The 26267-nt window shown below is 47.7% G+C and overlaps 1 protein-coding gene across 4 annotated transcripts; it reads left to right on the forward strand.

The window, feature by feature from the left end:
* Positions 1-1075: 1075 nt before the first annotated feature.
* map3k13 (mitogen-activated protein kinase kinase kinase 13) lies at positions 1076-24700 on the forward strand. Of its 4 annotated transcripts, XM_076169989.1 has the most exons (15): positions 1076-1151; positions 9309-9392; positions 16771-17465; positions 17636-17819; positions 18005-18196; positions 18899-19057; positions 19152-19310; positions 19681-19789; positions 20016-20125; positions 20322-20438; positions 20619-20783; positions 20961-21699; positions 21808-21878; positions 21988-22279; positions 22370-24700. In XM_076169989.1, exons 3-15 carry the CDS (start codon positions 16838-16840, stop codon positions 22469-22471), a joined length of 3027 nt encoding a protein of 1008 aa, XP_076026104.1. In that variant the 5' UTR covers positions 1076-1151; positions 9309-9392; positions 16771-16837; the 3' UTR covers positions 22472-24700. The 4 variants fall into 4 exon arrangements, with proteins under 4 accessions (XP_076026104.1, XP_076026103.1, XP_076026106.1 ...); XM_076169988.1 differs by lacking the exon at positions 9309-9392 and having other exon boundaries at positions 1081-1151; XM_076169991.1 differs by lacking the exon at positions 9309-9392 and having other exon boundaries at positions 1081-1151; positions 20640-20783.
* The last annotated feature ends 1567 nt before the right edge of the window (positions 24701-26267 follow it).

Raw genomic sequence — 26267 nt, forward strand, 5'->3', positions numbered from 1 at the left:
GCAATCACACTACTAGCAGCTCTACATTCAGCCTATAGAGAGGAGAGGTCTTGGACATCAGGCCATAGTATCCTGGCGCTTGTACACATCCTGTTCCTTGCTTTTCATCTTGTGTGACCCGGCCACATAAGGGGATGAAAGGAATTCATCAGGACAGACAGTTCAGAGAGAGACCCCCTCCCATTGGACAGTCAGGAGTGACATAGGAGCAGTACAGGAACATATAGATTCAATACCTGAGTCCTGATCCAAGAGGATCTCAACTCTGTAAAGTGAGATGGCCCAAGCACAGGTCTTATAGACAATATGCACAATACCAAAAAAACACGTGTGACTTTACTGTTATGTAACACTGGTGCGATATTTATTTGGGAGGAAAGGTCGGATCATCTTCATCAACACTTTCTGTCCCGTGTTAATCATATAACTCATGATTCCTTCCACTCAGGTGACGATGACATTGTTTCCATTCTTACCTTTTCTCACCTTTACCTGACAAAGGACGTTTATAGGCTCAAAGGAAGAAATAAAAAATAAAGTCTTGGCTCTCACCATTAATAATCTTATCAATTGTGCGCCTGTGTTAGTGGCGATACGTGTCGAAATGAAATAAAATAAAATAAATGATATTGTCAACTAATAAAAACAAATGTTGGTCTTGTCCCCGTGTGTTTGTGTTACGCTTCCTGTAGTTCAGGTCTATGACGCAAGCACATTCGTGTTGTTTTGCCTCGGACATGAATGGCATCAATTCTGCTCAAAGCTTTTACATTATGCTGGTTCTAAATTATTTACATTTAGACAAAGATCACATTTGTGATATTTGCGTGAAGTTTGTGACTGAAACATTCAGTTTTAGCGTCGTTACTTTTGTTATTCATGAACCCCGGGACGTCGCATTTAACATAAATTCCCGCTGCATCTTGTTTTTTTTTGTTTTGTTTTAATAAACCAAAATCCTACAGTAACAGAGACCAACAAGATACTTATTTCTATATTAATAATAACTCGTTACTAACTCCTTTTAGGACATCACCGGAAGTGACGTAGACACTCACACGACTTGGATTAAACCATTGGATTAGACGGTAAATAGATGGACCGAGCCGAGGCAGGGAGGACATCTGGGACACAAACGGCTCGTCTGAACGGTAAAAATCTGACATTTTGTTCGTTTTACTAAAGCTTAGTTGGTTAAATTAAAACAGTCTCCTTTGCGCGTGTTGTCCCCTCTGCGTGTTGGTTTTTGTGCGTGTGTTTGTGCGTGTGTGTGTGTGTGGGATGCGTGAATGTGCTGAGGCGGCTGAGCTCCATCGGCCGATGCCTGTCCGAGCTGTTTTATCTCCTTCTTCTTCTTTATGAATGAATTTCACTTCCAAAACAAGACGCCAGTGTCGAACAGAGCTGAACCGAGAAACTTGGATCAGCGGGAGTGTGTCATTCTAACTGCAAACACGCACACACACGCACCGGCTCTGCTTGTGTCAGTTTTAAAGTTCTTATTCCCCATCATTATGTAACCGAGAGGACAGTTTTATAGCCGAGTATTACATAGTAGAAGTGTTTACGTCCACGAAACTTACTTCACTACCGAGTTTGGGGATATTTAATGGTTTGGCCCTTTGCTATTGTTGTTTCTTGAATTGTCATGATACTCCCATGTTGTACTTTTGTTTAGTGTTTGATTACGTGGCTATACTAGTCTGTAGTTGTGTTGTAAATGAGCAAACAGCTGTTGTGCAGATCGGTGATATGTCCTGTGTTTGGTGTGTGTGTTGAGGTTCAGAGATAGTGTGCAGTAATTGTCAGAAGTGATTGTCTGTTAGGTGGATCGCTATCTTGCCTCACTGCAATCCTCCTCCAGCTGTACTGACTGATCAGCTCCTCCTCTCTGATTGAGTGTGTGCTGACCATTGTAATGGGTTTGACTGAAAGCCTGCAGCCTCGTGTGTGTGGCCCATTCTCTCTGCGATCGGGGTGCACTGACATGAAACGTCTCCTTGTCACCACAGTCTTAGGCCGACTGCTTTTCATTTTTGTCCCACTGTTTTGCATATGGAGGTCTGTGTGTTGTCCCGGGAGCAGCATTGTGTTCCACCCTCGTTCTGCCCAGTGGGACATTTCTGATAAAATGTCCACATGTGTAATGGCCTGCTTCTCCTGTGACGGCGGCCTGAAAGCTGCACGGTGCGGTTACAGGTCAAACCTGGCAGCAATCAGCCAAATGTAGTCCCCCACAAACCAGCATGCTCAAGGCTCTCAGGTAATCCTCTGTTAACTACGGCACAAAGACACCCAACACCTGCTTTACAACACACGTGAGCAGCTGGACATGTGGGGCTGGAGCCTATCACCGAAGAACAAAAAAGGAAATCCATTAAACCTTTAATTGTGCCGATAAACAGCTTCATTTTTGGTGCAATAACAATTTCTACATTGGATTTATTGATACTCGAGCACTGCTACTCTCAAATCAAATGACTGGAATTTGCTCGTATTTGGCAATAGTTGCTGAAACATCACAATGATTGCTCTTTGGTTCAAGTTCAGTCCCCATGTCTTGAAGAAATGGGTCACCCAAGTGATGCTGTTGCATGGCAACATGTGCGTCCAGTTGTCAAGGGAACCTGCCTATCTGAGATATAAACAGTGAGATGTGAATCAACCGGCGCGTCACCGGAGGGTTCTGATGCTGTACGGAGACGGGAAACTCTGTGAATGTGATGGATGTGTGTATAGCAGCAGCGGTTCAAACACACATTATTGCTGTGACCAGGACATGATCCTTTGTGGGCTTCCATCCTGTAGGATGTGAGTGGAGATAAGGAGGATACACCACTGAATAAAACAGGTGTTTGAGTTTACAGCAGTACGTTTACATCGTCATCACAGTGAAAGTCATCAAAGTGAAGTTTCAGTGAGAAATCAAAGCTTGTGTGTGTTGTTTCAGCTGTGCTTGGCTAACAGCTGATGGGGGAACAGCGTTTACATAGGCTTATGTACTGCGGGTTCACATTGTGCGCAGCCTGTGAAGGGCAGCTGGGTGGAAAAAGCTCAACCACAGACCTCGGCGGAGGGATGGGAACATGAATGCATACCCCGTCCTATGCGTCTCCTGTCCTTTCTGTCCTCCATCCCCCCAGGCCTTCTCCTCCTTCCCCCCATGCTGACTGACGTTTCTGTAATGACTACCTGAACTCCAGAGGGTCTCCCTCTGTCCCGTCCTCTCCTTACTGTGTCACACCTAGAGTCCACCTGGCACGTCTCGCTTCTATAGCAGACCCCTGTATTCACACAACAACAACCCATCCTAACACTGGGAACAAGCATACATATGTCATTTGCCGGGGGGAGGGGAAGGACATTGGCTAGCCAGATAAAGAGTCAAGACTCTGTTGAGAAGGCTCATATGTTTACACTTCTTTCCATCCATCCATTTTCCCGGGGGATCCTAAAACCTCCCCAGGCCAGATGGTATGTATATAATCCCTCCAGTGCGTTCTGGGTCAGTTCCGTGGTCTCATCCAAGCTGCATATGATTGGAACGCCTCCCTAGGGAGGTTTTTCCAGGGAGCAGCGGTTACACTCGCAGCTCTTCGCCCGTCACTAGGGCTGAATCCAGACACCCTGTGGAGGAAAGCCTGCTTGTATCTGTGATTAAAAGTCTTTTGGTCTCTTACCCAGTGCTCTTGAGTACAGATAAGATTCCGAATGTACGGTAGCTCAACCTGGCAGTTTGAGAGCTTGGTGTACCTTTGCCTCTTGGAACAACATTTGCCAAAGTAACAGAGACCTTTTACACATGAGAGTGCCGTGTAATGCAGTTGCTGCGGATGATTATTCTCTATGACAGCATGTACAGTGTTTTTGTGTGTGTGTGTGTGTGTGTGTGTGTGTGTGTGTGTGTGTGTGTGTGTGTGTGTGTGTGTGTGTGTGTGTGTGTGTGTGTGTGTGTGTGTGTGTGTGTGTGTGTGTGTGTGTGTGTGTGTGTGTGTGTGTGTGTGTGTGTGTGTGTGTGTGTGTGTCTATACATACATGCATGCATGGGTTTTATATGTACTGCACTCTTGTGATGCCTCTGCAAGCTGAGTTTCTATAATTACCACAGCCTGCAGCGCCTCATGGGGAGCATATTAATACACACGAGTGGAGGAGCAAGAACCAGAGCACATACACAAGTCATACAGGCACCCAGTGTGTGTGTGTGTGGTATATCTGGCCATTTTTAATTCTCACGTAAAGCATCAATCATAGATCATTAGGGCATGTGCTGTGTTTTAATGTATCCATGAGTAATACTTGACTAGTATAGCACAAAGAGTCTCATTTACTTAAGCTCAAGGACTAATTAGGCAATGAACAGAAATAAAAAATAATTAAACGTAACAAAACAAAAATATAAGAAATAATATGAAAAACTGATAACTAAATGATCAGTTGTTAAATATATATGATGGTATCAAAGCGTAATTAAAAGAGAAACGAGTGTGCAGAGTAATTAATGAAAGAAAGCTGAAAACTAAAACAAAATGTTGCAAATATGAGTATTAAGAAGAGAATTAAGACTCATTATAAACATTTATTTCATTGCTGTCTTAAAGAGATGAGACATCAAAACTGAATTCATGTGCGATGAAGTGAACCAAGCAGAGAGAGAGACAGAAAATCGTAACAGACGATACAGACGACCACGCTCCATTATCAACATACAGTGTATAATCTGTGTGTGTGTGTACTTGTGTGTCCTTGCCCCTGCGCTTGCCTCTTTGTAGTGCTGCGACTTCCCATATCCACGTGACCTCTCACCCCCATCACGCAGCAGCCGCACAGCTGTTACTCCAGGCAGCCGTCCTCCCTCCTCCCATGATGGGCCGTAGGAAGGACGAAACGAGGTGTGTGTTTAGATGGGACGTGTGTGTGTGTGTGTGTGTGTGTGTGTGTGTGTGTGTGTGTGTGTGTGTGTGTGTGTGTGTGTGTGTGTGTGTGTGTGTGTGTGTGTGTGTGTGTGTGTGTGCGTGTGCGTGTGCGTGTGCGTGTGCGTGTGCGTGCGCGCGTCCATTTGTTCCCACTTCTCTACTTCTCTTTGTTAAAGCACTAAGTGATGAGGAGGTGAGGGGGAGAGCCTCGGTAACATCTCCCTTACCTACAACTGCTGCAGTGCTTGGTATTACAGCTCTGCGTGCGATCCTGTAAATCAGGCTCTGGATTAGCAGGTGCAGAACGCAGAGCCGTTCCCCGTCTGTTTCTTTCTGCGGCCTCCCTGGATTCACCATTGCTGGAGGTGAAACGCGACGGATGGATTGTTGGATCCTCTGGGAGTGGTGAAAGGTCGTTGTTATGTAATTCCCTGGCTGAGCGGATTGGTCAGGCAGCGGGGCTGTTAGTTGGTGGGCCCTGCTCGGTAATCTCACAAGCATTATCTGTCCCTGTGAATCAGAGGCCGTGTGTACAGGACCCACTCATCCATGCCGGCCTTTGTAAAACGAACCAATCGGCTCGGCCTCGTCTGTTTCTATCTTTCCATCTCAGCCGAGCAGATTTGTCCTCGTACACTCACTGATCATGCACGGGATCAATCTAGTCTCATTATTTAGACGTTGACTCAAGCCCCTCCTTTCTGTCCGAACAGCAAACTATGATTTTCTAACGTGTGGTTCAAAGGTTTTGCAGCTGCTGAGGCGGCCCTGTACCATATCTATGCTGAATCAGCTGCATTTAACAGTCATTATGTACCTTCTACGTTTACAGAGAGAGATTCACAGAAAATGTGTCTATATCTTTTGACCAAGAGGACAGACTCACTGCAGGCTTGTTCAGGCTTGGAGGAGCAATGAATGATAAAGATATAGGTTGAATAAAAATACACTCCCATTTATAAAATCCCTACTGCTTCCCTTTTGTGTTGCTGTGTGTGTGTGACCCCTAAGGTCACTCAGAGAACGTTACAGTGGGGACCAAACGTCACAGATGTCACCTGAATGTCCCCTGTTTGCTGAGATATGGCTTTAAACTCAGTTTGTTGTCGTCACTGCACACACACTCAGCTTGTTTACGAGGGACTTAAAGCTGCAATTATACTGCAAGTCATGTCGACGGCATAAGGCAATTCAAATCATCACAAATGAACATGAGATTACTGAGTATAATAGACCCTATTATGTGATTGTAGATTGATCTATTGAGGTGAGACTCCTTGATAAGTGGACTCTCCTCATACTCTGATTACACACAGTGAACTCTGAGAACTCTGGAACCCTCTGAACTCCATCCGTTACTTAGAATGGAGCCTTATTCGCAGTACAGACAACTAGTGGGAGTGTAGCATTAGGCTGTCACAATTAGATTCACAAAGAATAGATCTGAAATGCTTGTAAATCCATTATTGACCTGTGTGACGTCAGACTCAAGCCCACAAAAACCTAACCATAGATGAATCCATGGTCCGATAGCGAGAGCCGCAGCGTAGCGTGTGTATGGAAACGTGGCGACTGCTGTAAACGTGAGCAGACTCTCTCTCTCTCTCTCTCTCTCTCTGTGAATGAGAGGCAAAGAGACCACAGCTGGAGAAATGCGACTCAAGTTTGATTCTATTTTCATGCAGAGGGGAAGCGCTCTTTCTAGAAGCATCTGTTCAGACGGAGACAGACTTGCTGAGCCAACAATAGACCTGGAGCCAATCACAGTAGCTGAGAAAAGGCTTCCATTGACAGTTTAATTGCCTCGCAGACGATTTCCAAGTTTAACTCATCGATTGTCTCGGAGGCTGCCGGCACGGACCCTCTCTGTCTGCGTGTCCGTGGATCCTGGAGAACACGCAGGGTGATGGCATCTAACTAACGGTGCGCTGTGGTGCTACCAGTCACACACATGTCATTAGGACGTCGCAGGTCGCTCCGTGCTTTAACCTCTGCGCAGGTCTGGTTGATGTGTGTGTAACCGTAGCTGCGTGCTGGCTGAGGTGTCTGTACCTGGCTGCTGTGGTTGATAGGAAAGGTAAACCACTGTCAGCCTCTGTGTGCCACCGGGCTGTTTCTCTTATTAATGTGGGGGACACAGGAGCTGTCAGTGCTGCTGTTCCGCCGCTGGTGAAATAGTAATGAGTGTGTATAACAGAGATTAGTGAGTGTAGTTTACAGCACCGTTGTACAGTGTGTGTGTGTGTGTGTGTGTGTGTCTGTGTGCCGCCAATGCAGGTAAGATGGAAAGCTTGGACCCAAACTGGAATAAAGCGAATTGAGACACTGAGGTCAGACTTGTTGTTTTGGTTTTGGAAAGGTTTAAAGAAGCTGCTCGGTTTGTTGGACTTCTAAAATACGAGATGTTCAAACACACAGATGGTACGTTTGTTCTAGAGTCAAAGATATTTATCTTGACCTCCTGTCCCCGCACATCCACTTTGTGTCCAATCAGTGCACGGCGCATGCAGCACAAGTCCCCTGGACACTAAGGCAGATGGAAATCAGCGCTTTGTTCGTCGTCTCTCCTCACATTTACTCCCCATCTTCATTCATGGGCGTCTTCCTCAATCCCAGTCATTACTCCCACGAGAGCGCGAGCCCATTTCTCCGTTGCACTACTCCACGGCTCCTCGTTCCAGCACATACTGTACCTCCGCCAAGCTGAAGTCAAGCACGGGACTAAAGGGGCTTATTAGTTGGGTAAGTGTTGCTAAATGGCTGTTTGAGATATCTTCAGTTTGTGACACGTGTAACCTTAGGAGGAGATTCATTTTGTTGCTAATACGTTGGCTAATTTGTTTTTATTTGTGAGACTTCCTGCTCTGGTGAAAGGATCTGAAGGCTTTTTAGAGGTGCTGATGGTGCTTCATGTGTAATGAAGACTTTTAACCGTAGCACTCCAACAGCTGTCAGCTAGCGAGCTATTTAGAGGAATCCATGGTTGTGCCTGTGTTTGTTTTGTAGCACGGTTTGTCTTTTATCCACATCAGCTTTGTGACCTTTGGAATGTTTTGCTGTAGAGCAGAGCAAGAAATTCCTGCTAAACAAACAGATCAGGTATTAGAATTCCATTCCACCATAGATATTTAGTCTCTATCTCTCTCTCTTTCTCTCTCTGTCTCAGTCTCTCTCTCTCTATCTTGCTTTCACTATCTCTCTCTTGCGCTCGCTCGCTCTCTCGCTCTCCTGTCAATCTTTAACTAGAGCGCAAGTCATGTGGAATTCCCCTGCCGTATTTTTGTTTGTACCTTTTGAAAGGCGCATGTTTTTATAGCCAGGTGAGAGGATGTGGAGAGGTGAAGGAGTGTACTTTTGCTTTTCACACCACAGTGATTGTTACTGTCTCTGTCTCTCGCACAGATTCAGGTACAATGTTGTCTGACTCTTCTGCACTGCACTTAGTATTGTGTTTTTCCGTCATCTAACAGTTGTAAGGGTTTGTAACAGCAGGTGAGGTCGTGTCATTTGTTGACATACCCTAAAACTAAACTGCATTGCTCTTATCTGGAGCTACTGAGTCTAAATATAAACCAAGTAGAAACTAAGCTGTACCTAAGGTCATTTGCCACGTCTTTGTTCATTTTCCGATTCTTCTTCTTCTTCTTCTTCTTCTAGCTGTGTCGATCAGGCGGAGGAGGAGCTTATGTTTATTCTCTCTCTCGCCGCTCTTCAACGGTCGCTCTCTTCTCGTACCTTGATGCCTGATTCTCCCTTCTCCTTTGCGTTTCCTGCCTTTTGTGGTTTGTTTACGCTCCCCAGATCCTTAATGTCAGACCCTTACTGGTCGTCCGCAGCGTGACTCATTTGAATGTCATTTCACGCCATTTATAGGTTGTGTTTGGACGCCTGGGCTTCAGCCTCGCCCCGGGACGCCGGACCTCCTCCGCCTCTGGCACTGTCCCCTGCTGGGGTGTCGCTCGATGATAGAAATTGGACAATGCTGCTCCCATTTCCCAACCCCCCACTCTCCATGCATCATAACATTCCTGCTTCTACCCGCCCCCCCCCACCCCCCCCACCCCCCCACCACCCAAGTCCTCCAGTGCTCCTCACCCCCAGAGATGTGGGCCTGTAATGGGAGGACGGGAGGCAGCATCTGTTCCCCTCAGCTTCTCCTTTCACCACCAGGCCGTCCCTCTCAATTAGGCTTTCCTATGCCTCTTTTAGTCGCCGTCTGTCTCAATCCCAGATAGACACACACAGTCACACCCGTGTCAATATTTGTATGTTGCTTCACAAACGGTTGCAAGCGGCGGTACGTCCTCTACTTCTCGCACCGCGCTTTGACGTCTTGAGGGAGTTTGAATCTGTCACTCCTCCACGTGAACGCATGTCTTCTCTGCCTCGCAGGTGCAGAGGAGCGCGAGCGAATCCAACCCGAACACGGAGAACACACACAGCAGACCTCTGAGATGCTCAGCAGTCACCTGACAGGTTGGTGCACACGTACGCGTGAAAAGGCATGAATACAAATGCATAGACAGACGTTAGAGGAGCTTCTGAGGCGTCACAATCACTGGAAAGCACATTGTGGTTTATTTGACTGTAAACCTGTATTGTATATTGTGTATTGTATGTGAAATCAGTCATAGCTGGGTAGAACAATGAAGTTGTGGCCTGTGTGTGCGTGTGTGTGAGGGTGGAGGATGCAGTGTGCATTCGTATGTGGGATGAAGAGAGCGATTACAGATCCTTGTGGCAGTGCTGAATGTTTCTGGTGTTGCAGTCTGCCCTACTTACAGAGAGGGAGACGCCACCACAGCCCAACCTGCTGCTCCCAGCTGGGCTGCTTTTGAAATCCCCCCCCCTTCCTCAAATACGCACACACACAGCTCCTCTGCCTCCTCTCTCAGTTCTGTGTAACAGGCCCCTCCTCTCCTGTAAACCCCCTCCCCCGTCCTCTCTGCGTCAGACGACTCCATTCATGAAAAGTGTGACGCGAGCGGCTCCTCGGCGACCGGTGACGCTGCCACCCACTCACAGCTCAGGTGCTGCCAGGAGTCAGAGGAATGTCTGTCGTTCTCATGCCTCCGTCTCTCTCTCTCTCTCTCTCTCTCTCTCCGTCTCACTCTTCCCCTCGTCGGTTCCCTCCATTCCGGACATCTGCGTGCGCTCTGTGTCCGTGCGTGCCTCAGCGCTGAGAGTGGACCGTGCTCCTGTGAGTAATGTGCTGATGCTGTCGTTGCCCTCAGATTCTGTCAGTTGTGGGACGCCTGCTCGCATGTAACTTGCTCATGTGCGTGTGTGTGTTTGTGTGTGTGAGAGAAAGAGAATTTGCCTGTCCGTGTTTGCGAGCCGCTGCAGGAGTGTGCTCGCCGTTCGTGCGTGCCGGAGCTATTTTAAGCTCAAGCAGCGGTGATGCAGTATTTTCTCTGTGCCCTCTGATGAAGGACAGGTTGATGTGTAGGTGAAGGTACAGACCGGCAGAGCATCACCCCCCCCTTTCTCACACACACACACACACACCCACACCCCCACATGCACGCACACTCTCTGTGTCACGTGACTCAAAACACACCCTCAGAGGCGTCATCATGCTGACTTTTCTGGGGCACACGTGTGTTAGGCAAAGCCACAGACTGAAATCTGTAGATGATACCCAAATGTACACACACACACACACACACACACACACACACACACACACACACACACACACACACACACACACACACACACACACACACACACACACACACACACACACACACACACACACACACACACACACACACACACAGAGACATGTGTAGTTCATCATTATGCTTTGCTCGACTGTGCTCCCTCATCTTCGTCCTCTCCTGCTACTTTACCGCCTTTTACTTTTCCTCCTGTATCCCTCATTTACTCGCTTGTTAGTACAGGAGCTGAGTGTGTGCGTGTGTGTGAGTGCGATCCCACCTCCATCTTTTGCTTCTGAGTGTGTTTATGTAACTGTACAGGATGAGTACCGGGCAGTCAGGCTTTAGAGGAGAGGAGGAGAGGAGGGAGGAAAGGAGGAGAGGAGAGGAGAGGAGAGTAGGAGAGCTCTATCCATCCTTGGGTTCCCCCACAGATCAGTAAAATAATGGCTCCATGTTTGAATCCATCAGGGAATTCCTGTTTGCATTCTTTTCTCTGGAGTGTCTGAATGAGATGAGGTCCATGTCAAGTGTGTGTGCGTGTGTGTGTGTGTTCTAAGCAAAGCAGGGTTAGTATGAGCCTAGGAGCTAATAGAAGCACTAATGTGTATTGATTTTCTCCTGGAGGAAGAGAGAACGTGCAGGACGACACCCACTTCCTGTCTCCGGACCTGCATGGCTCATTTATTCTGTCCCTCTGTGGTTTTGTGCGTTTTCATATTCCGGCCCTTTAAAGCCGGTGTCAGTCACAGCCAGCCTCCCTCAATATGTGTGTTTGTCTGTTCTGTCACTTTTGTGTCTCTCCTCCTCCTCCTTCTCCTCCTCCTCCTTGTTGGCGGGATGGGCAGGCCGTCCCTATTAAAAGAGCACAAGGGGGATTGTTGTGGCAGCAGCTGCTCCCTCTCTCTCCCTCTCTCTCTCTCTCTGTGTGTGTGTGTGTGTGTGTGTGTGTTTGCTGCTGTCTCCTGGCCGTGCAGGGCAGACGGGCCCAGTTCACATGGAGCCGGCTCCTCTTGTGTCCTTTGTTGTCGCTCCGGGAGTCTTTGGCGTTGGAGCGCGGTCAGTCCCGTGTCAGCCCGTAAGCAGCCACAGCAGCGACCCTCCACTCCTGTTTTCCTCTCCTCTTCTCCTCTTCCCTTCTTTCCTCTTCCCTTCTTTCCCCTTCTCTCATTTTTTCCTGGATTTCACCCTTTCTCCCAAAATACAACCTTCCATTTCCTTGTCTACTTTTTTCCCTCCTCTGTTTCTCTCCAAGACATTCTTTCCGCCCGTCTCCTCCCTCTGTCTCTCTCTCAGTATTCCTAAATAGTTCCCTCAAACACGGTTGACCCCGGCTCAATAGGCTGTGACTGAAGCTGCTGAGCGTCTGGGGGAGGAAGCTGCTGGACGGCTGCAGATGTGACGGTGTATGTGTGTGTGTGTGTGTGTGTGTGTTTTTTTCCCCCCTTATTTATTTATTTTCTCCAATTCTGGCTGGTACCGGCTGAGGCTATTTGAGGTGTGTGTGTGTGTGTGTGTGTGTGTGTGTGTGTGTGTGTGTGTGTGTGTGTGTGTGTGTGTGTGTGTGTGTGTGTGTCTCTGTCTCTGTGTCTCTCTCTCTCTCACAAACACACTGTCATTGGTAAAAGCTCCTGTGCGTGAAGCGGAACGCAAAGCATCGTGGCAATTGTCCAGATCCTAGAAACGTCTTTTGTCTTGTTGACAGAAGGATCTACGCGTCATTGTCTGTTGGATACACGTCACAGCTGTTCTCCTACATTTGACACACAAACTGCGGAAGTCAAGGAACATTCCCGTGCCAGGTAGTCCCGCTTTGTTCCGGTTTACATGTGTGGACGGGGCCGTGGTGTGGCTCACACACCTCGTCTCCCAGATGATCCCACCTGACACTTTCCCCTGCGGCCTCTGCTGCAGCCTGTGTTTTTGACCTTGTGTCCGTTTGCCCAGTAGCACCGGTCCAAACCTCAAGCTGGCAGGCAGGATAAGCACTCTGCTGCTCTGCCCCTGCAGTCAGAGCCAGGCCAGATGAGTCACCAGAGGGAATCAGACTACCAACACTGAAGGATTACAGTACAATGTCAGCCTGTGATTATACTTTCACTCACTGGCTAACACTCTGTCCAGGTCCTTCTGCAGGACAGGTTAGAGAGGGAGACAGTCAGGACGGGGACACGGCAGCTCTCTCAGTGAAGTCTTCCTGTCAAGTCTTTGGTGCTGATCCGACAGATTCAGAGATTTTTGTTCCAGCTTATTTCTCAATACTGTGGTATTATTGTCCTTTCTTTAGTATTTTTTTGTATGTTGTGTTTGTATGCGAGTTGCTGATTAGAAAAGACACGTCCAATCTTTTGCATCCTGCTTATTCCAGACTTCTCTCATTTCCCAGAGGTGATCAGTTGTGAAGGAGGGCTGCGCCGCTTTCACTGTCTATTCATCACTCAGTTTGCTTCACTGGAGGAGGTCAGGAGGGACGGAAACGCTCTGCAGCTGTGTGTTTATCTGTGTGTCCTCTGATGATTTCAAACTGATGGACTGGACCCTTCTAGTACGGATCCTGAACGGGGCTTTGTCTCCTGCTTACTGTGCGATGCGGTTTATCAAAGTAAAGTGTTTGGATGCACAATAGTCGTGAATAAGGCTCTGATTTATACACAAACACAAAGCAGGAAACACAATCAATAAATGATCCACCATGTATTAAAGGAGAGAAGGACTTCATTCTAAACCAGACCCAACACGCAAACCTCAGAGCTGTTGGGGAAGGATGGGACCGTATGTGACTGCTAGCAGAAGGTCAGGATGGATGCTGTGTTGACATGGTAACCTGTGAGCGATGGGGTGGCACAGGGTCTAAATTTGCTCTTTGTTGGCGGTGCAGCTGTTAACTAACAGGAGGTTTCCCTGCGGGGCCCAGCAGGGGGCCTCCCTTAATGAGGACCAGACTGATGGAGACGCAGAGGACACTGCTGCTGTGGGTGCGTGTGTGTGTGAGGTGGGCATGATTGTGGCTTGTGTGTGTGTGTGATGATACTGAAGCTGCTTTCTGGGAGTAGTGGGATTACTGGGCCCTGCCAGGCGCGCCCCGGGGATATGTGGATGCGGGTGTGGATGTGGGTGTGGGTGTGCATGTGTGCTCTCTGAACCTGATCCCCCTGCCACACCAGCTGCTACACACACACACACACACACACACACACACACACACACACACACACACACACACACACACACACACACACACACACACACACACACACACACACACACACACACACACACACACACACACACACACACACACACACACACACACACACACACACACACACACACACACACACACACACACACACACACACACACACACACACACACACACAGAGAGAGAGATGGGGACAGTAACAATAGTAGTAATACTCTGCCACATTCTGCTTCCTGTGTGTAGGGTGGAGAGCAAAATCTACACACACAGCAATACGTTGATCTATTGAATATTGACATGAGGCTTAGTCTTGAAGGAATAAAAGAGAGTGTGTAGAGGATATTTGGAGGTAGGGGGGGCTGAGTAGGGTCTGTGTTTGCACAAGCCTGGCTCTAGAGCGCTGTAGAGGGATTAAAGGATCAGCCCCTGATAATTCTCTCTCTCTCTCTCTCTCTCTCTCCCTCCCTCCCTCCCTCCCACTCTCTATTTTAGATATTCACGTCCATATCCCGTCTTTCTCTGAGTGATGTCTCTCTATCTAAGGTGATATTTACATCAGGGAGACGGTCACTGTGTCCCGTCGCGGTCACTTTTCGGAAAGTCCTGTAAATGAAACCCTCTGGCTCTCCTGATCAGGCCCAGACATTATTCATGGGATTCTATAGCCATAGAGATCTTCCATTAGAGATTAATGGGAAAGAGAGGGAGCTCTACATTTCCTCCTCTTGGTGTCAGATATAAATGCGTAGAGTCAAGAGTCTGCCTGTAGAGCAGAAAATGAGAAATTACACTTTTTATTGTCCTGTCCAGCAGGCTGTGCCCTGGGCGATGTATTTCAGATTTCTTTGTGGGTTGTAAGGCTAAGCGTGCATGCAGACCCGTGTCTCCATCTGTGTTTCTGTCCAATCGACCACATCCACCCACTGCTGCCCACGTCAGTAGCCCAGCTCAGTGGATCGTCGGCGGGGTGGAATTACAGCGCGGGCCCCTACTCGCACGGCTCGATTGTCTCGGCTGTGGACAGGACGGATTTATTGGATACCTGAGAGAGCATTCTCTCCTTCCCCTGCACTCTCAGCAACCTGCTTAGAGACAAGTCTGCATTATAGATGAGCTTCTGGCAGCCACTACACTCTCACAGCACTCAGGTTACCCCCAGTAGATACATTCACAGTAACATGCACGGGGGCGGCCTTGTGGACCTGCAGTCTGCCCAGCACACATGGAACTGGGACGTCTCCGGTTCAGGTCCCGGCTGAAATACTGTGGAAAACTGTTAGAACAAACCAACAGGCTCCTGAATCCAGGCTGAGCTTTAAATACAGCAGCAACAGTGTTGTGTGTGTGTGTGAGCTGGGTTAGACGTGTGACCTGTGCCAAGCGGACGTGCTGCGCATTCATGCCAGTGTCCCGCACACAGAGTTCAAAATGTGTTGAGCAACCTAAAGCGGGTGTGTGTGTGTTTTGATTAGACTGTCCTCTGCCCTTCAGGAACCTGCCACGTTACACAGAGGCAGCACACACACACACACATTGTGCCTGTCTGTCTCCTCCCTCCTGGACTTTGCTCTCCTGTTTCTGCACCCGCTCCCTCTGTCCTCCACTGCACCAACACACTCACTCACTCGCTCCTCTCAGACTTGATTGGATTTCTAGGACCACATCTTCAGGGATTTAAACGGGGGGGTGGAATCTAAATGAAATGTCATTTACGCTGCAGTTGATTCACCACTTAATGCTCCTTTTTGTCAAGATTGGTAAACACGCAGTTAAGGCTGTGGATAAATGGCCATCTGTTTGTCTGAAAACACAGTTTGTACCACAGTTCTACCACCAGTGAAGGTCCCTGGACTGGAAAAGTTTTCCATTTAAAGCATATTGCATCTTTAAATTCTCTGACATGAAAGGATTTGCATGAAAACACAAACAAACAAAAGAATGGGGATGAAATTCATCAAGGGAAGTTTAATGGTTAGTGAACTCTAGTGCCCCCTAAAGGATAAAGTGGAAACATGTGTGTATATATTTTCTGAAATGTATTTGCGTACCTTTAGCATATGTTTTGGATCCCACTGACGGGACATCTGTGCTATCTTAAGATCCTTCTTAAAGTCTTTCTGATGTTTCTGCTCTCATTTCTTGCAACACACATTGAATTTTTATCCCAACTTGCCCTGAAGCGTGATGGTGTCAAGTATCGTTGCGTAATAAGAAGAATGCTGATGTGATTACTGGAATTAAACTGAAACACATTCTGAAATTAAGTTGACTTTTAAAGAGAAATCAGGTTAAGAACTGGATACATTAGAAAGGATCAACAAGATAGAATCGTCACACTCAAGAAAAGGAAACAAAACTTTTATTCCTTTCGTTCAACATCTCAGAATTTATTTGGATTTGATTACCGCCTAATTCCCATCATGGAAAGCTCCGTCCTTGCGTCTGTCCCTGGTTCTGCAGCGTCTTGTGTAACACTAACAGGCAGATTAGGACGATATGGATTTTCTCCTTGTGGGTCAGTAACTAGTCACTTTGCGTGCCAGATGTTTCCCCCTCACTACTCTAATATAACAACAGGCTTTTAGTCTATTGCTTCACACAATAACACCCTGCTCATGTGTGTGTGTGTGTGATCGGATGAAATGATTTACCCGTTTCCAGAATCACATTTGTGTGTCGCCTCTGCAGCGTCTTCCTGTCGTAGATCACAATTTGAGGCCCTTCTGATGTTTGCATGTTGTTGTTAAATATAGTAACCATGAACGTAATCTCTTTCAATCCCGGATCTACGGGAGGAAGTGATGGGATTGTGGCGGACACGGGAGACCACAGCAGCGATTGTAATCATGTTTATGTCGTATCAGAAGTTTCTACAATCAACAGAATGGATTTATCGTAGCTTTTCATTTTAATCTGCTCTTGATTTTTCCATGGTTATGTCACTTTAACAGAGGCGCTTGTGTGTCTCTCTGTCTCCTTTGTTCTGCAGGTGGCTTTAAACATCTAGAGAAACCGCTGTGTTAGTACTGCACCCTCCTCATCCTCACTGGCAGCCCATGCATGTGCATGACACCATGGGTAGCTCCCCCGAGGTGCTTTCCTGGACTTCCTGCCCCAGTCTGCTGGTAGGCAAGCTGAAGGAGGAGCTCAAGCTAACTGTGGTCGGGGACAACCAGAAGAAATCAAATACACCAAACTCCCAACCCCAACTTCCTCAATCACCTCCTCCACAGATTATCACAGACCTGGCCCCGCCCACACACCTGCCCATTCCCCTGCAGACGCTGCACCCGCCCGGTCAGGACGAGGACTCGGCGCTGGGAGGCGTAAGCCCCCCTAACACGGCCCTGAGCATAGACTCCACACGGAGCGAGGGTGGGCACTTTGACAACAGCGTGCTCCAACTCCAGGAGCACGACCACGAGGAGGCTGGATCGCCGGCTTCCTGTGACCATGGCGGGTGCGGCAGTGGACGGGAGGAGCAGGTAGAGGGGAACTGTACCATGGACCACACCGGAGAAGGTAGACAGGGTCACGCCCCGCACCCTGATGACATCAAGCTGCACTTCCACAGAGCAGGGCCAGGGTCCGGCGGCTTCTTAGAGGGGCTGTTTGGCTGCCTGCGACCGGTCTGGAACATCATCGGGAAGACGTATTCAACAGAATACAAGCTGCAACAACAAGGTTAGCTCTGGCTTTGATGTTCCTGCTTGGTATTCACTTAGGGAGCTGTGCATCCTGTGTTCAGTACAAACTCTGCTGTCCCTGTGAGGCTAATGAGAGCTGACCCTCAGATGACCCTCCCGTTCTTGAAATCTACTTAGTAGTTTACCTGCTTTCCTGTCCTTTTCCAGATATGTGGGAGGTTCCGTTTGAGGAGATTTCGGAGCTGCAGTGGCTGGGCAGCGGAGCGCAGGGAGCCGTCTTCCTTGGCAAGTTCCACTCAGAAGAAGTGGCCATCAAGAAGGTGCGGGAGCAGAAGGAGACAGACATCAAACACCTACGGAAACTCAAGCATCCCAACATCATCAGCTTCAAGTATGTTTACAACCACTTTGCTGGTCTTCCTCTTTGGTGCTTTTAAAAAACAAAGGCCTGAATGTGTGCAGACCTGTTATTTTGGTGCATTGTGATCCAATACCTCCGTTGAAATCCATACAAGTGTATTTTTTCAGTTTGTCAGCGGATCTGTTTCCATGTTTCCTGTTCTTTTGCCCACCTAGGGGTGTGTGCACCCAGGCACCTTGTTACTGCATCATCATGGAGTACTGTGCCCAGGGTCAGCTCTATGAGGTGCTGCGGGCAGGGCGGAAGGTCACACCCAGGTTGCTGGTGGACTGGGCCTCAGGCATCGCCAGCGGCATGAACTACCTCCACCTCCACAAGATCATCCACAGAGATCTCAAGTCCCCCAAGTGAGTTGGAGATCGTCCCCCCTTCTTCACACAGCAGCCTTGGGGTCGGAACCATCACACTGTAGAGCTCGGCACAGCAGATCTGCGGGCCGGTGTATGATCTCTCAGCCTAATGTAGCAGCATCACATTAGCTTAGATTACATTTTCTGTTTTTAATATAGAATAGCTGTTGTTGGCCTCAGATACTGTGTCGTGTCTCAACCTGATCTGGCCTCTCACTGTAGCTCTTTCTCTCTAATCAATATCATCATCATGCTGCAGCAGTGCCAAACCCTGTATTAGTCAGCAGGATGATTGCAGGCTGAATGTGCTGTAAAGGTCACTCTCATCTCAATAGGGTGACTCAGACGCAGTAACTTGAGTCCTTTTCACTCGAGTATTCTTGAGTGCTGCAAAAATAAACTTAAATGACTCTGAAGCTGGTTTCATGCTTCTGCTAAGGAACAGGTAACCATCTCTAGCAGAGCTGGGCCGCTAAGCGTGTGAATGGGAACACAAAGGTTACAGAGGGTCAGATACAAACAACAAAAAGGAAACAGGAAACAACAACCACACAAACGCAAATGTGTGTGTAGTGAACCCAGTATAGCATCTGTCTGGTTAATATAGAAGTGTCATCGGGTTACTATAACATTCTCAAATCAAAATAAGTCTGTGGATGTAGAGTGACAGGTTTGTGTCTTTGTTTGTGTCTGTTTCAGTGTTCTGGTGACTCAGAGCGACGGTGTGAAAATCTCTGACTTTGGAACGTCCAAAGAGCTCAGTGACAAAAGTACCAAGATGTCTTTTGCGGGCACAGTGGCCTGGATGGCTCCTGAAGTGATAAGGAACGAGCCGGTGTCTGAAAAAGTAGACATCTGGTGAGTGTGAACATATGGCAAAGTAGAATCTGAGACGTAATTCAGATATTAGGATGGCGCCGCTAGAGTGAGGCCTGTGTGTTGTGGGCTGCAGGTCGTTCGGGGTCGTCCTATGGGAGCTGCTGACAGGGGAGATACCCTACAAGGACGTGGACTCGTCGGCCATCATCTGGGGAGTTGGCAGCAACAGTCTCCACCTGCCTGTCCCCTCCACCTGTCCCGACGGATTCAAAATCCTCATGAAGCAAACGTGGTGAGTGCAGATCTCTACTTGAACAAAAAGTTCCAGTTTACATTTTAGGTTTGTATTGTGACCGGCGCTTGCCATACTAAACTCTGCCTGTCTCAAACACAACCTTGGACTTTTTTTCATAAAAAAGTGAATGATTTTTAACAAAAAAAAACTTTAAACTGTGAAATGCTGCTCCCTTGTGGCAATACTGTTTAATGCAGTTATATAAAGTAGTTGCAGGACACTTCCACGAGCTGGTGAGAGATGGTCTTGGCTCCATCACACTGTGTGTTACCAATCATCACATGATACACCTGGAAATATGTACGAAGAGGTTAAGTGTGTTCAGTGTAATCTTATCTCCACTCTGATTTTCATCTTTCCTACCCAGGCAAGGAAAGCCCAGGAATCGACCATCATTCCGTCAAATCCTGCTCCACCTCGACATCGCCTCGGCTGATGTTCTAGGAGCTCCTCAGGAGACATACTTTAAGTCTCAGGTCTGCACCACCAACACACTAATAGCCTTTTCAGACACATTTCATGCCACTGGCTTGTTTTGCAGTCTTGTCTTCAGATAAATCCGGTTGTCACTTCACTTAGTTTGCTTGAAGCTCAGTATTCAAGCAGCTGCAGATCCTAACTCTCTCTCAACATGGCAGCCAAAGCATTAAGTTAAGATCACCTGAAGCTGCAATGTGAGTGACGTGTTTGTCTATATTACAGGCAGAATGGAGGGAGGAGGTGAAGAAACATTTTGAGAAAATCAAAAGTGAAGGCACCTGCATCCACAGGCTGGATGAAGAGCTGATCCGCCGCAGGAGGGATGAACTCAGGTGTGTGTGACAGCAAAGACAGCAAGAGGAAACGGTATCAGTGTGACTTTGCCATTTTATTTACCTGAAAGATGCATGTGATGTATTTACAGACTAACCACAGTTGAGCCACAGCTACTCCTTTGCATTTGTAGATTTATGACATAGTGTGATTTGAAAGTGAACATCTCTCGCCATTTCTCCAAAACCCTCTCAGGCACGCGCTGGACATCCGGGAGCACTACGAGAGGAAACTGGAGAGAGCCAACAACCTCTACATGGAGCTCAGTGCCATCATGCTGCAGCTAGAGGTCCGAGAGAAGGAACTCATGAAGTATGTATCATCTAGAGCCTTAACTAACATCTCTAGACTACCAACCTATTAGTCCATTCCTTTTCCAGAAATATAGAATATATTCAGCTTTTCAGTCATACATATTTTCCTGGCAATCTTTATCTTTAAAAATCTAAATCTTCATCTCTGCAAGTGTCTAAACTAGCTTGATTTATGTAGCTCCCCTCTGACCCTCTGCAGGAGAGAGCAGGCGGTTGAGAAGAAATATCCTGGGACGTATAAGCGCCACCTGGTCAGACCCATCGTCCGGTCCAACGCTGTGGAGAAGCTCATCAAGAAGAAAGGAAGCATTTCCCATAAACCTGGGATGGCCTCAAATAAAAGGTCTGAGTTATGAAAATAATAACTGATTTGATGAATCTGGGTTGGATTTATGTTGCAGTATAAACGTCAAACTGTGAAATAATTGCACATACTTTTTATATTGAAGTAAATCACGTGTTTCGGTTGATGCTATGTCATATGAAGTGTGGGTTACAGCCCCTTACTCTCTTCCACCAGGCCAGATCTGCTTCGTTCTGATGGCATCCCCAGTCACGACCCCCTCCCCTCCCCCTCGCCACTATCTGCCAGCCCAAAGGTGTCCACGCCGCCTGGTAAAACCCGCTACAGAAGCAAGCCTCGCCACCGCCGCGCCAACAGCAAGGGAAGCCACAACGAGTTCCTCGGGGTGCTGAGGCCCGGCACCGGTGCTCCTCAGGACACCCAGTCACTTCAGGAGCCACCGTACCTCCACCATCACCACCCGCCACCAGAGGGGCCCTTCCTGCCCTTAAAGGGTCGCGAGCAGGCCGTTGTCAACTGTGCCAACAACCTGCGCTACTTTGGCCCAGCTGCTGCCCTCCGTAGCCCTCAGACTGACCATCTGCAGCGCCGTGTTTCAGGTTCCAGCCCAGACCTCATTTCCACCACTGTGGGAGCAGACTCACGTCAGCAGACTACATCCACCGGCTCCAATCCTGTCCCAGGTGCTGGTGTCAGTTCTTTGTGCCCCTGCTGCCAGGCTCACCCCTTCCCTGGCTGCCTGCACTGTCAGGAGACCCCTCCCCCCTCAAACCACTTCTCACTCATCAGCACCCCAGAAGGTGTAGCTCCACCCACAGGGGTGCCAAGCAAAGCACCTGATCCAGCCTTAGAGGGAGAGGCTAGGGAGAAGGCAGATACCCAAGGACTTGAGGCTCCTAAGCTTACACACACACTGCCCTCTGGATTGCCCCGCACTCTCAGACCACTCAGGAAGGTAAGAACTGCACCGTGCTGCTCGGTGGTCTTTAGATCGCTGGTGTTCGTGTAGAAGAAGCAGTCAATGTTTCCGACGTGTTAACAGCTGAAAATGCTCCTTTGACAGGGAAAGGATGAGTCGTCTGAAGAAGAAGAGGGAGAGGTGGACAGTGAAGTGGAGTTTCCAAGGAGACAAAGGTAAAACCTTGTTGCGTTTTCTTTGTCAACCTTAACCTTCACTGTGTTCTTACACCAGCTTGTTCTCATACCATTGCACATTGTTGTCAATTGTTTCTCTCCTTCACAGGCCTCACCGCTGTATGAGCAGCTTCCAGTCCTACTCCACCTTCAGCTCAGAGAACCTGTCGGTGTCTGATGGAGAGGAGGGCAACACCAGCGACCATTCCCACAGCGGGCCCCTGGAGAGGCTGAGCGCCAGTCAGGAGGAACATTTGGACGAGCTGCTGTCCCACACGCCGGACATCCCCATCGATATCTCCACACAGTCTGATGGACTATCTGACAAGGAGTGTGCCGTCCGCAGGGTGAAGACCCAGATCTCCCTGGGCAAGCTGTGCTCCGACGAACACAGCTACGAGGTAAATACTGAAATGTCACTGTTATTGTAACGGACTTAGACCTGGTACCATTAAACTGAGTGATACATTAATGTTTCTCTCTCATTTCAGAATCCCCTGCAGTTTGGCGACTCAGACTGTGACTCGTCAGAAGCGGAGTGCTCTGACGCCACCATTAGGAACAACAAACCCGGGGCACCTTCCTCATGGTGAAAGGCACCCTGAGCTCTGTTCTCTTCTTGCCTGGAGGCCGTTGTGCTCATTCAGCCCTGCAGGAACTACAGCAATAAGAGGGCCAAACTGTAAACACTGTTTCCCATAGCAAAGCCCCGTACAGTCTCTCCTATAGACCCCCCTCCCCCCTTTACTCTCCTCAGCTCCTCTCCTGCTCCTCCTCGATCTCTAACCCACCATCCAGGCAACCTAAGGCAGGGATTCCCTTTTGAATGATAATGTACAGTAGATAGTGTCACATTCATAATTTATTTTTGTCTGAGTTTTGAAGGAAAATAATCCAGGAACTCTGTAGATTCTCTGAAACATTTTGAACTGAGTGTGGGCTCACCATGGGGGGGAGGGGGGGGACTGAACATGAATGACGTGACTGAATGTGGATGGTGATGATGAGATAAAGGAGGACGATGATGTCATGAAGCACTGATCTCACAGCTGGGGCTCCGTCATTGTGATGTGCATCAACTGGTTGATCGTCGGTCGCTCAGGTGACTGGACCAGACAAGCGCTTTGATCTGGAACAAACAATGGCTGCGGTCACTCTCACATCTGACATGAAAGACTGAAACCCCTCCTTAAAACAACAACGATCAATCCTGCTGCAGCGCCCACAACTCGCTGTATCACAGGGTTTCACAGTGCAAAAGCTTGTGCGTCGTCCGATCCTATCCCCCGCTACGGCGAACGGTGGGAACAGGGAGGCCGCGAAAACACCAGCATGAGCAGCTACTCCCCGTAACCGGCCTCCCCGTCCAAGTCTAATCATCACCCTGCGGAAAACATCTTAGCATGCCTGTGCAGCTAACAAAATACGCAAAAACGCTGCCAGAAGACAGCATGTAGTCAACAAGCTAATAGTGTGAAGTCGACAAGGACTCGGTAAACAGTTAAAAACAAAAATAAGCCTCTTTGACCCAGCTGATCCTCCTGAGAAACTTCAGCGCCATCGTCATCATGAAAACCACCAAGACCAGAAGGTTACCAGTGTTTATGAACGCAAACTCCTTTTCTCTCTCTCTCTCTCTCTCCCTCTCTCTCTCTCTCTTTCTTTCTTTCTTTCTTTCTCTCTCTCCCCCCCCCCCCCCCCTCTTCCACCCCCACCCCCCCTTCTGGACATTTTCATAGTTTCCAGTCTCATCTCAGGATCGTTTTAGGACTGTGAGAAACCAGACTAAACCAGTTGTTGTTGTTGTGATGGAATGTACTTTGAGCGCCACATATTGCGGACCTTGAAGGTACATTTTAATAAGGTCTTAAAGAGAGCCTCGATGTTCAACCCTTATTTGCTGTAACGAACAAGCAATGTTATGTAGAAACTTAGAGCGTTTTCCTTTTAGTTGCGATCCAGGTGCAGTATCCCATTTCTTCAAATAACTCGGTCTAAAGAGTCCCATTAGCATTATCTCGCAGGGTAAAGCAAACTCTTTGATAACAGTGTCTGTCCAAAAATAACAGGGACGCCGTTTTTCCTGTACTGTAATGAATAATGCGGCAAAAAAGGTAGCTCGACGCTCAGGTGAAGAGGGTTTGCTTGCTCGAGACGTCTAGCTGGCTAGACACGGTGACTAGTGGCCAGAGGAACAAGTGTCAAACAAGTATTCCAGTTTTTGTGAACTTGCCTTTCCGCTGTTTGATGCTCAGGTTTTACGTTGCTGTTTGAGAGCAGCACCAATATATAAAGAGCCACAAGATGGCTTCAGCTACAATGACTTACTTTGCCTTGCCTTCATCCCAAACCCGCAATCCAAGCAATATTACTACTTTACGCCCGCGTTCTCTTTGGAAAGGGATCCTGCATCTATGAGAGCCAAGTTTTCTTGCCCCGTTTTGAGTGTTTCGTCTCTTTAACCGTCGTGATTTTTGTGGTAGAAAAATGGCCAGCCAGGGTTTGAATTCAACAAAATGATGTCAAAGATGTCAGCGCGTGCGTGTGTGTGTGTGTGTGTGTAGGTGGCTGTGATTCTAAGTCAGGAATATAAGCCAGAGACAAGGCCACAGAGCACCCAGCTGCTCGTGGCTTTCAACAACCTCATCTCAGTGTTAATCGCTCTTGTATATAATCATCTGTAAATGTAACGTGACCCGTTTCTGTCCTTTCTTTAGGCGTCACACAGCTCAGACACAACTTTGGCCCTCTGTCATTGTACAGGTCGGTTGGATGCTCTGTAAACAAACACTACTCCTTTGTATGACACCAGTACTGGTCACTGGACCAGGATGTGAGTGACACCTGGGTAAACCGAGGTGACTCTAAAACGTAACGGAAGGTATAACGATCCGGAGCTTTTGATAGGCTGACCAACAAACGCAGCTTTGAGCCTTTTCCAAGAGCCTCTCTGTTCCTTCCCCTTTCTGCACTGTGTTTGCATACGTGTGGAAAACAATAACCGAGTGTATTGTAATGGCTGTGTAATCAGATCAAGCTGTCAGTAACATTATTTTCCTGGCATATACTGTATCCTGTGAAGTATGATTGTTGTAAAGTTTTAAGTTAATTTCTGATCTTTTTTTTTTTTCTTTTTTTTGTAGCTGGCCTACATTTATTAATTTATTACGAATGACTGGTCAGGTGTTGCGTTGTTTTTAATTTCAGGCAGCTTTAGAAATATCTCCACTTACGATTTATCCCGGAAAAGTATTATTAAAAGGAAGCACAACAAGTTGGTACGCAGAGAGGACGGCGTCGCTATGGTAGAACAAACTCATTGACATATCATTGTTTTTGGTTTCTGCTGTCATCTTTGTCTTTGACCACCATTGATGAATTGAATTAGATTCTCTTGCAGAACAACTCTGTGACATCAGTGGATGTGCAATTCAGATTGAACAATGGTTATTTATGTCCACACAGCACTTTGGTTTACACACCGAAGCCTGTCGGGGGACGTTCACAGCAGCGTTAATGAGACAATAAGCCTGAGTGCAGGTTTACTGGAACTCTGCTGTGATCCACTCCTTAACCTTTTTTAAGTTACAATGCCAGTTACTTACATCTGAGTTCCTGTGAAAGTATCTTTAACTGTAGATATCATGTTGCCTCATCCCATGTATCGGACATCTCTTTGTTATTATCAACATTTCCAAGCCCCTCTCCTGTCCAATGGCATTACGATCAACCTATCCTGTCACTTTTCTGTATTGAGTGTACAGTGCAGTGGCTGTATGGGAGAATAAAATCAGAACAAACAGCTGCATGGAATAAATGCTGACGTACTGTACGCGATAAAATGCGGTCTGGCTCCTTTTCTTTTTAGGGAATTGTTTTTATTGCATAAATGTAGAAATAGTTGCTGAGAAGTTGTATGTAATCCCAGTTTGACATGCATGGACCACCTGCCCAGTTAAGCACCCCGGGAGGCCTCCTGATCAGAAGCCTGAACCACCTGAGCTTTTTTCAGGGCCAAGGAGCAAATGTTCTTCCTCCCAGCTCCCCTCTGATGTCTGAGTTCGTCACCCTGTGCCTGAGGATGAATCACAACATCCCAGATCTCATGATTTGGTTCACAGAGATAACACATTTAGAATAGATCTAGCCATTAAATTTCTTATCATGATTATGGTGAGTATTACTAAAAAACACGAAAGTACATGATAGATAGATAGATAGATAGATTTCACGTCTGCCATACTTGTTGTGAAATATCTATACCGCAATAAATCTTGTTGAAAGTTGACCGTTGGTGTCGTCTTTCCTGCCGATTTACTCACCGGCGTACAGCGAATTGGCGGAGTTAACATTAAGACAGGTAATATGGGTAACAAGCGGCTCTTTGGC

The sequence above is a fragment of the Genypterus blacodes genome, unplaced genomic scaffold (assembly GCF_046128005.1).
Source record: "Genypterus blacodes isolate CSIRO-AG114 ecotype Tasmania unplaced genomic scaffold, CSIRO-AGI_Gbla_v1 ptg000214l_1, whole genome shotgun sequence".
In the NCBI taxonomy this organism is placed as follows: Eukaryota; Metazoa; Chordata; class Actinopteri; order Ophidiiformes; family Ophidiidae; genus Genypterus; species Genypterus blacodes.

Bases quoted from the DNA above. Each gene is read 5' to 3' on its own strand.
- map3k13 (XM_076169989.1), top strand. From the start codon at position 16,838: ATGCATGTGCATGACACCATGGGTAGCTCCCCCGAGGTGCTTTCCTGG. The intron at 20,126-20,321 runs GTGTGTGTGACA...AAACCCTCTCAG, and splicing joins CGCAGGAGGGATGAACTCAG to GCACGCGCTGGACATCCGGG. The intron at 20,784-20,960 runs GTCTGAGTTATG...CTCTTCCACCAG, and splicing joins GGGATGGCCTCAAATAAAAG to GCCAGATCTGCTTCGTTCTG.